Source organism: Poromitra crassiceps (genome assembly GCF_964638095.1).
Source record: "Poromitra crassiceps genome assembly, chromosome: 10".
NCBI lineage: Eukaryota > Metazoa > Chordata > Actinopteri > Beryciformes > Melamphaidae > Poromitra > Poromitra crassiceps.
Window position 1 is genome coordinate 19,237,258 of NC_139631.1, and position 11,230 is coordinate 19,248,487.

An 11,230-nucleotide genomic window follows, 5' to 3' on the forward strand; every position below is an offset into this window, starting at 1 on the left:
TTCAAGCTACATGAAAAGTTGTGCAAGCATCCAGCCAGCATTCTTCAGTGTTACTGTAGAGACTCCAGAGCAGGGGCTGCACAGACACTGCTGGGAACCTCAAGTGCAATGTGGGCCAAGTCACTGAATTATCTGAGCTTTACAAGCTGCATTTGAGGTTGAAAGGATTGGGCAGATTCATTCAGAAGGAGTTGGTTGCTGTAGGAAACCAAATGCTTGGCATTGTAAGAAAATCAGTTCTAAAATAGGAAGGTGAATGCTATGGGAGACAATGTCGATGGCGATGCATAGTGTGCCTACATAAAGACAGCAATAAATAAAATCTAGATAAGATTATAGAAGACAAGCAATACATTTTAAAAAAAGTTGACAGTTTAAAAACTGTAAAAAGCACTCTAACAGTTGAAACTTTTGCTTTTAGTCAGGAACCTAGGCGAGTCATACCTTCACCTCAGTCACAGCCTCCCACCCACATCAGCCCACAAATAAGACACACAACTCAATGCCATTTAGATATTCTTTGTAATTTTAATTCCCATAATTTAATTAGTTTAAATGCAGACATTTTTTCCACAATTTTTTTTAAATAAAACAACATTACAGTACGATATGCAAATCAGAAGAGCTTTAAGATTTTGTAGAAGCTCAGGCTACCTTTTCCTTTGTTTATTTTTTAAACTCTGACTGGACAGTTAAATAGCAAACAGTAAAAAGACAACACAGAGCTGTAAAGCCTGCAGGCCAGCCAAGGAGCACATTCTATTAGAAAGCGAGCCAGAAAACTAGCTAGAGACAGAGACAGCACGCCACATCCAGATGGTCACAATTGATGCCCCTCCACTTTTGTGAGGTGTAGTAGTGCCAGACAAAAGGGAGAGGGCGCCATTACACCAGGGTAGGTGGACCTACACAACCACAGAGTGACAGCAATGTAGTTGCACCTTCACAAGAAACAGCTTTTATTGCACATTCAGGGAGAAAAAAACGGTACATTCTGTTTCCGTACAGATCTATAGAAAGGGGAGAACCATTACAATGCATTTGACGCATGGCAACTCCCTCATTGGCTATTACACCACTCACTGATATAATATACTGTACTGATGAGTTGGTACTGATTGGTCTAAAATGCTGTCCCTCTCGACCTGAGCAGTGCATCCCTTTCGGCCTATTCAGGACTGAGAATGCATGGAAAATAATAAATGACCACGGGAGTTCCAGAGGGGGTCTGCAGAGCGTGGAGGTGCGTTCAGGTTTTAGGCTACTACACAAAGTAGGGCTGGGCAATATGGTTGAAATCAATATCATGATAATCATGATAAAAGGATTGTTCTTGATATCAATATTATGGTTCATCTCTTTATTAGTTAAAATTGGCTAAGTGGGTGGTGTCAGTCACAATTGTGACGTCATAAATCAGTGAGTTATGACATCAGTGATGTCACTCGAGCAGTTGTGATCTCGAGCAACTGTGATGTAGTATGAGCCGATGGCACACAGTTGGGTGGGCGGTGTCTGTCTGTCAGTCCAGAGTGTCCACCCTAGATTCCTAGTTTATGCAAAATCATGTTAAATAATCAAATTATTGTTTATCTCATTGAACCAAATGGTAATCTGTGATGTTAAACAAAACAGAAATATTAAAATAATATTCCTACCATACTTCATTTTGAGTTTCTAAGTAAAATTTGTTTGTCATCATCAATTTACAGTAGACGTGTGTCACGATATTAAAATATCTTCATATCATCACGATATGGTTCCACTGACGATAAAAGATCATATTGAATTATCGCCCAGCCCTAACACAAACCGGACATCTGAAGGGTCGACGCTGACCCCAGTCCGTTCACATCAACCTCACAATCCAACATGGAGGACATTGATTTAAACAGGCATATCAGCAAAGAACAAATCCCACCAGACAGCAGAATCAGACAATAAGAGAATACGCATCTTCTGCATTTTACTGATGTAAATTACAACTTTGTCTGGATCCCAGATGTCACTTTTCATAAGGAGACGGTGAAAGCTTTTCTTTTTTTCACACGGTAGTTGTGCCACGCGCTCATAACAAGCATCTAAGGAGCTTGTTAGGCACCAGCTGTGCAGCCCCCTGTGTAACACACCACCTGTCAAAGAGAAAAAGGGTCTGAGCTGCAAGAGTGGAGAGCTCACCTGCTGACACAAGGAAACTAATGTTTCCCGAGCCCACTTACCATCGAGTCTACCCTTTCTGATATTTGATCCAGGCCTCTTGTTTTCTGCACTGCTGCTGGTCACAGGCCTTCAATGAGCGGCCTTGTATGCTCAAAACATCCCACAGAGCATTTCCCGGTTTTAGCCAGGTGCTGCCCCCACGCTCACAGCACAGCTCATGATCAAAGCAGTAGGGAAACAAAATTACAAAGTGTTTTCGTCTAAAATTCAAAAATAAAAATGGTAATTTAAAAATCTGATCTATTGGCAACCGACACATCAATCTACATGTTAAAATAACACGCTGGGCTGAGCGGATGTGTGGCACATGGCACCAGTGAGGAGAGTGCACTTCATAAGAGCGTTTCCCCAGTATGGCAGGGCTGGCCCCCGCCGCATGTCCTCCAAAGTGTCTGACAGCTCGCCCAGGTTCAAACTCAGATATGGTAGAAAAATATATAGTCTTGATGAAATTTCTCTATTTATTCTTTTCATTATTGAATTGCACCCATACATGTAGTGTTAACGTGCTGTAGTAGCAGTGTAAAGTGACTCTGGGATCATGATTTAGCACTACTACTACGAAAAAAACAACAAACAACAAACAAGGACAATGAGTAATCGCGCGCACACTTTCTCTCTCTCTCTCTCTCTCTCTCTCTTGACACTTCTGGTTATTTTTTTTCTTGCAGTTGAAAATTCATGGTTAATATTTTGTCTTTCATTGGCATCATTAGGCAACCGTTTCTTTTCCAGATACTCTACGATATGGTTACGATGTAAACGCCACAGTACTTAATTATTTACTGTATCTGCACACAGTAATACACTTTACAAGGCAAGTGGCCACTTAAGCATAGATTTGTTCATGAGAAAAATAAAATTAAGAAAAACACACCACAAGAAAAAGAAGAATTTGCAACACCTCGCATTGGGTTTGTTCAAATAAAAAATAAAAAACTCTTTAGATTTTGTTCATCTACAGGTCAGGTGACCCTGTTGAAAAGCTGGTGATGATCAGTACTATCCCCCTCCTGACACCATCTCATTCAGGAATAATGATCCTAAGACAGTCTTGCGATATTTACCATTTAGACGTCAACGTTACCCCCCCCCCCCATAAATGACATGTAGCCATACTGTCTTTGCTAAACACTAACCTTTAGCACTTAGATTCAAATACAGGCAATCAATAATAACCCTCCATTTTGAACGGGCTACACATGTGGCTGCGGTTGAACCTCGAGTCAATCCCCCTCTGTCCACATCTGTCTGTACAAGTGTGACTGAGTTTGAAGGTGTAAGAGAAAATGAAGTTGATTTTATTTTGTTTTGATATGACGCAATAATCAGCTGTCTGACGTGATAGGGCTATACGTTTCGGTGCTCTTTGAGAGAATTGCCTCTGATTTAAGCATAATGCGGGATATGAGGTTAAGAACTACAGAGAGTGATAAACCCTGATGCATAGACTGTCCGCCTGACAGGCAAAGAGGGTGGGAGATCTAAAATGTCCTGTATATGGACAATGAAGAGGTCCATCATTGGCTGGGAGCCTTCAATATTAGTATGAAATGGCTCCTGTAATTTAACTGACTACAAGGGCATACATAGAGAACAGTGAAATATCTATACTTCATAGGGCCTCATATGTGTTTATATGTGTGTCTCTGTTTACCCCATCAGTTCCAGGCTTCTTCTGCATACACATCATACGTCTACATGGAAGTTGGCCTGTTGATATGGCGACCGGTAACTCAGCTTACTTTGGCACGTGTCGCTCTCACCACAACAACCTCCCTCAAATGTCTTACCGTCCCAAACACGCCCATATGCTTTCACAAAGAGGTAGCCTTAGAGATCGGAGAACCTTCTGTCAATACTGTCGAATTGGCTGCAAATGACCAGTGTGGTCAAATTAGGAATGACAGATCTCCCGGGGGTTATTAGCGGGTGTGTGTGTTTTGTCTGTTGTTACCGGGCAAATCGTTTTGCTTCCACTTTAAATGCACTTTTCAGATCACAGAAGCTGTATTGGCAAAAAGACTCAATGAGCCAATTCAAGAGGGTGAATGTAATTTCGTCAACCTCAGAAAAGCAGCAGTCAGTTGATAAACGTGTGTGTGCGTGTCTGCTCTACTGTCACTGACGCATTTGTATGACATCATGAAGAGGTGAAGAGACACCTCTATAACGTGTATGTAAAAAAAAAGACGCCTCCCACCCCCAAACTAGCCTGCTAAAATCCATCCTGATAACGTGACCTCACATCTACGTATCAGTCTGGACCTCCAGCCGCTCACATCGATTTCAGTGGGCGCGAAAGCTCGACTTGACAGACAACTCCTTCAGCCAATCAGCATCGCCAAACCCAATCCAAAGCCACTCGGAAGAACGGCGAAAACGTCTTTCTGCCAAGAAACCCCTAACATTACCGCTCCTTGCTTCAGGAGACGCCATTACTGTTTTGCCATCCCAGCCCTGATTGGCCCGGTTACGTCATCAACTACGCCCCGGTCCCTGATTGGCCCGGTCACATTCTAATTTCAGGAAATGGCTGGAAGTCCACACTGATGTGTAGAGCCAAACACAATGTGAGATCATGTTATCGGGATGGGTTTTAACAGGCTACCCCCAAACTCTTGAGGACATTATTTACAGTACAAATTACAGTATAGTACACCATTAAAAAATAAGATATCCATCTCTAAAACATACAGGAGCTCTTGATAAAATCATCACTTCTTTTGCAAATCAGGTTTTCTATGGTATCATATAGAAAATAAAAGCAGAATGAGAGTCTCGCCACCCTCCTTGAGGCCTCCTTTCCATTGGCCCTACCTTCCTGGCTAGCATGTTACGCTGAGATGAACTGGATGGGTTGGTTGACCACACGCACATCTTTTTTTTTAACCTTAAAGCAAGTTGCAATACAACAATTCACACTAAATTAATCCAATATTACAGTATTTACAGTCTCCCCCCCCCACGCTACCTGGGTTTGCAGGCAGCAGAAATGCAACAAAAGGATATACGTTTATACTGTAGATCTGCAGGCATGTCATGTATGCGTGCAAAAAATTAACCTGTTATTGTTTTCGGTTATCATTATTACTGGTATTTGGTCTGTTTGTCAATCCATGTTCTCTAATAGAAGAACAGGGAAATTACTGCAATTGTTTCTCCAATCCGCGGCCACCATGTTAAAAGGAAATTGGAAACCCCCTATTATTGTCTTATGTACAGCAGGTTGATCGGTAAGATTGACACATCTGTTACACACTTTCTTATGCAAAAGAAAAGAAAAGAACAAAGAATAAATAAAAATCAGATCGGAAACTCAAATGAGTCAAAAAAGATCTCTGGACTATTGTGCCAGGCAGCATGTGAACCAACCCTCCACAGTACAACCAAGTCTGCCTCTATTTCTCTTTCTCCAACGCCTTCACTTTCCCATCAGCCTTATCCTTTCCCTCTGCTAACCACATCCTGTTCTTCTATCTGCACCCCGTCCACTCGAGCCATCATCTTCTCTCATGTCCCTCTCTCTCTCTCTCTCTCCTGTCCTCCCTGCCTAGCGCCCTCAGACATAGGGCAGGATGCCATAGACGAACAGAGCCATGACGGCGGCGCTGAACAGGCCGGCCACCGGCACCGTGACGAACCAGGCCAGGAAGATGTTCCGGAAGAGACGCCAGTCCACCCCCTTCTTAGAGCGGATCCATCCCACTGCCACCACCGAGCCCACCTGCCCAGAGAGAGGAGGGAGACATGACACCATCAGCAGCAGCACAGAACCAGGCTTTCAACTGGCCACAGGCCAAGTGACTGAGACATGCTGAGGAGGTGCAGGCTGTACAGGCTTTTCTTCTGCTGGAGGTCCTCAGCACTGGGTGCCTCTCTAATTGGGCCACTTGGCCGTCTCAGACTTCAACACATAGTTCACTTCTGTTCTGTTTGTGACTGGCAAGTGGCAACTGATCGTTTCACCACTGATCAATTTTGCAACTAGCAAACCATAGTAAAGAGTCACTTAACCATCACTTTCCTCTTGTACAAATCTCATTTGCACACTAGCTAAGGTATCTAGTAGAAGCTAGTGTTTGTGTAGCCGAGCCTAATTTCTTATTTTATTTTGTTTGTTTATTTGTCCCGATTTCTGTTGTATTAGTGAACTTCCCCTAAATCTATTCTTTCTAATAGGTCCCACCCTACTGGTTTAACTACGTTAGTTTTTTGTTCCCCTGGGGTGGTATTTTGGTGTTACATGCCCGGACGCAAATTGCAGTTGCACTACCTTGTTGCCGGGTAGGTCACGTTCTCCATTTGCTCTCTCGTTTGATTTAGATATTTATATTTTCTTTAACTTAAAATGACACTATCCTGCTGTACAGAGCGCTGTAAAATGCTAGCGAACTCATTGATCCTGCCTCCTTAGAGTGGAGAGTTTTTATTTCGTTTTCAGGCTGTTATGTTTTATTTAGCTAAGCTAGTTAGCTTCCCGCTAGCTAGTGGCTCTGTGCCTTTGCTGACGTTGGGTCCGGGCGCAGTCAGTACGCGGCGTGTGCCGTTCAGAGTCACGTTATGTTATATGGGTCATAAGGTGTAATGTGTATAGTAGGTTTATGTGTGTTTCTGTGATTCCTTTTTGTAGAGATATGTGGAGAGAGACGTGAAGTGGTGTGTGACACCGTGTTTTTGTCTTTACATGTGAAGGTATGTTTGCTCAATGTGTTTACTTTAAAATAATATTTTGCACTAGAAAAGAGAGAATTGGGTTTATGTGGGGAAATTGTGAATGTATTTTGTATTTTGTATATTCTAATGCACTTTATTTTGTCTATCTTTATATGCCATTTTATATTGTATATTGTACATTAGAATTGTATAATGAAAATGGCAGTTGCACTACCTTGTTGCCGGAGATATGTGGAGAGAGACGTGAAGTGGTGTGTGACACCGTGTTTTTGTCTTTACATGTGAAGTAAACCCAGTGATCCCAGCAACGGTGTGTGCCTGTCATTCAGCCAACATCATAACATCCAAATACACAACGCAGAATAGTGGCTGTTACATTTGCATATTTACATTACCATCTGTTACTTTGCTAAATTAGCCAGCTGGCTAGTTAGCTAGCTAACAAAGCAAAAAAACAAAAACAGCTGTTTGTTCAAGTAAAACTAATGAGACTAGGGCTCAAACAAGACACAATCGTGTCACAGTAACCTACCTCATCAGGTCCTGTCACAGTAACCTACCTCATCAGGCTATTACTTTTTAATTGCACACAGCAAATTTGATAGTGAACTTTCACACCAGCTTATTGGGAGATTTGTGGCCAAAGTGTGAAGCCTATTCAAAAGTAGGCTAATATAATTGGTGACTGGTGGGGATGAGAAGTTGGTGCCTTCTTGCCTGGCTTTGTCATTAAGTGGCTCTAACATGAAGAGAATACAATTGGCCAGCAAGCTACACAGTAAATACAGTTCATTGGTCGGTCAAACTTATAGTTTCGGGACACATTTGGACAGAAAAGCCTGTACATGCCCTCTTCAAGACCAGCTCAGAGCAAAACCATGTATGTTAGTTTGAGCAAGCTGATTGAAGTCAAATCTAGACAGAAGTCTGAAATCAGCAGTTCTGGTGTAAAAAAAGTATAAGGAATAAGTTATATGGCCATTTAGGACTATAAATCTTTAAAAAAAAATCATGAATTAATCAATTGATCAGATTACTTCTGCACATGTCAGACTTCCAACAATACATTTTCACTCACCTTTAAGATCAAATCAGAATGAGAATCAGATTTTAAAAAGACACAAAAACATCTCATATCAAATAGGTTTCACTTGAGTATGTTGGAGTGGCAGATCCAAGGTCACATGACCAACATGCACATTGAGCGCTTCCAGCATGCTCTGTTCACGTCACTGCAGCTGGGCGGGGCTTAAAGTGCGGCCTGCCTGCTCTTATACGGCCAGCGTAACCCGAGACGCTTCTGTTCTAAATGTGGAAAGCCGGGTCAACAGAACCAGTCATGTTGACTCTTTTGAGTCCTAGACTATAAAGAAACAAGCTGGTCAGAGATCTTCATTTAAGGACATTTTTAGTCAAGGAGCACAAGGCTAAATTTCCCTCTTCTCAAGTTTGAGAAGACAAGGCTAATTTCATCTAGAAGTGTTTGTACAAAGAGGAGGGATAAAGATCAACTCTTTCAAAAGCATGTGTGCGACTAAATTTGTGGCTAAGATGGTTTGTGGGCAACTATCTCTAATATTTCAGAAATGCAGTGACTAAACCTGAACTCAGTATGATCAGCATTTGTACTGTTGACTCTCTGCAGAGCTTCTGGAACAGCGGCTCATGGTACATTACCCATTCAGTTTCCACTCCACTGAAATGAAGGACACCACATGCAGACAATGCATCTGCACAATGCTTATTGTGAATGGAGTGGATAAACTGAATGGACCCCGCCCCCTCAACCACACACACCCAGTCACACATATCTGGGCCAGTTTGACAGATGTTGAAGGCTACTTTCTGAGAACGTATGTACATTTAGTATTTTCATTTATAGACATGTTATAATTGATCTTATCTTAGAACAGTTTGTGTCCATAATCAAATTGCAAGTTAATCGAATATGAATATTAATTAAGAGTATTTATCTGTCCAACAACTTCTGTGGATGCCCCAGGCACAGTCACTCAATCAATCAATCAATCAAATCACCACCATAGGCATACCTCTATCAGTAGATTTAGCATATTGGCATAGCAGTTGATTATCGGAGGTTTTAGGGGGGAAAGAAGGGCATTTGAGGGTGAGTGGAAAAACCATTTATGGATGGCGATGTTGATCTGAGACAAATTGATAATCAGAAATTAAATATCAGTTTTGGATCTCGTGCATTTTCCCTTATAGGCAGCGGAATGGAATATCAACTGATCTTTTTATCCAGTTGTATCTAAAAAAAATAAAAATAAAAATAATAATAAAATAGATGTACCCATACAGTTATTTTGCAATAAATATAAATTAGGTCAGTGTTGTAACCTGGGATACAGTAGCTTACAGTCATATTAAAGAGAACCCTTCGCTCCTTTCAATACATTTAACATTTGAAATGAAAAAGTATAGATTTTGGTGTCACTGACCACTCAACCGTTGTTGATAAGATGTACATAGAGGGCTTATTAAAGCAAAAGTGGCACAGATGCTGTTTAAAAGATGCACTCTCATTCACAACGGTGCACAAACTGAAAGGTTCGGTTTGATTTTCCATAATAAAAACGTCTGTTTTGTCAGGTAATGAATTACAGAACACAAATGAATGATAATCACCTCAGGACGATAACATCTCATTTCCAATATCTTTAAATACATTCATCTAGTATCATTAAGAGCCATACGATTGTAACAAACTGCTCTACCAGTAATGTTCTCTAGACTCTGGTTGAAATGTTTTAACAATGTTTTATTGACTACATCAATTTCATCTCATTTAAATTGTACAAAGCTCCCATCAGAAAGGAGACTTCACTGCCGGGAGAAAATTGCACAAGATCAAAACTGCAACTTGGAGAGTTGTGATTGGCTGTGTGGATTGACAGCTACAGGTGAAGCGATGAGATGGAGCTCTGGGAAGGCCCTCTACCACAGCATCACTACCATGACTCCAATACCTTGCAGTGGGTGGAGCTTATTGGGATGCCCACATTTGATGCAACAAGCACTGTTAGCGCACTCATTACTTCAATGCAAAATCCGCTGTGAAGACAGATGGGGACAGAGGAGAGAGACAGAGACACAAAGATGGAGAGGGAGGGGGTCAAACAAAGTGGAAAACCAGTGAGATAGGTGGGGTGGGGGTGGGGGGGTCGGTGGTGGGGGTCAGGGGAGTTGGCTTGCAGCCAAAGCACAGTAGGGCGGACGGCCCACACACACCACACCATGCTGTGAGGGCTGAGAGGGTGGGAGGGGAACAGGTTGGTGGAAGTGAAACAGATGAGACACTGCTGGTGGAAAAGGGGAAGGACAGGTTGGGGGTGTCGGGGTGTTGGGGGTCCTTCCTTCCTGGATCCGTTGCTCCTGAAAAGGCCAGGGGAGAGGGGCTGCACACTGCTGCCCGGGGGGGGGCTGGAGTCTGGACGAGCCGGACACACCTTTCATTGTCTGATTGTCTTTTTGTGCGGTGTAAAGATTCATGCCCGTGGGCGATTGTCAGGTGTTGGCATGTGTGAATTGATTGCAAAAAATAATGATCTGTATTTGACATTGGAATGGCAAACTGTGCTGTCAGCGTTACAATACATTTCATCAGGATGCCCTTGCAAACAAAACTAAAAAAAAAAAAAAAAAAAAAAACACGCACAAAAAATGAATGACAAACCCAATAATAAAAGTGTAGGAGACACAGCACAGACACAAAACTCACAAAATAAGTCTTGTTTGCAATCCTGAGACTGATTTTGGCTGGATTGGTGCATTCATTTCCACCCCTGAGCCCTGGGGGGCAGTGTGAGCTCCCTGTCGCCTGGAGGCTGGGGGTGGGGGAGGCCAGAAGGAGGGCCAGTGAAGTTGCCTCCACTCAGTCATACCTTGCAGTGTGTGGTACTGACAGGGATGCCGATATTGGAAGCCAACACGACAGTGACTGCAGAGGCCAGTTCAATAGTGAATCCACTGTGGAGGAAGAGGGGGGCGGGGCAGAGGGGAGGAGGGGGAAAGAGACATCCTTCATTGTAAAGCCCAGGGCAAGCTGCTGATGGCTTCGCCCGGCCACGTTCCAGCAGCTACATTCACCATGGCAGTACATACAATAGCTCTTTAGAGTGTATAAAGACACACACAGTAAAGGAAAGAAGCAACAATACTCCCTCTCTCTCTCTCTCTCTCTCTCTCTGTCTCTCTCTCACACACACACACACACACACACACACACACACACACACACACACACACACACACACAGACACAGACACACACACACACACACAGACACACACACACACACACACACACACAC

At 42.7% G+C, this 11,230-nt stretch overlaps 1 protein-coding gene across 2 annotated transcripts in view; it reads right to left on the minus strand.

Moving 5' to 3' along the window:
• Positions 1-521: 521 nt before the first annotated feature.
• Positions 522-11,230, minus strand: part of slc20a2 (solute carrier family 20 member 2) — a 63,729-nt gene continuing 53,020 nt past the window's right edge. The window contains exons 11-12 of one of the 2 annotated variants that reach the window (XM_083643934.1): positions 9,888-9,972; positions 522-5,947 (exon numbers count right to left, since the gene is read on the minus strand). In XM_083643934.1, coding sequence (XP_083500060.1) covers positions 5,783-5,947; positions 9,888-9,972 — 250 coding nt within the window. In that variant the 3' untranslated portion in view covers positions 522-5,782. Of the gene's footprint in view, positions 5,948-9,887; positions 9,973-10,802; positions 10,888-11,230 lie in introns of both variants that reach the window. The other variant, XM_083643933.1, reaches the window with a different exon arrangement.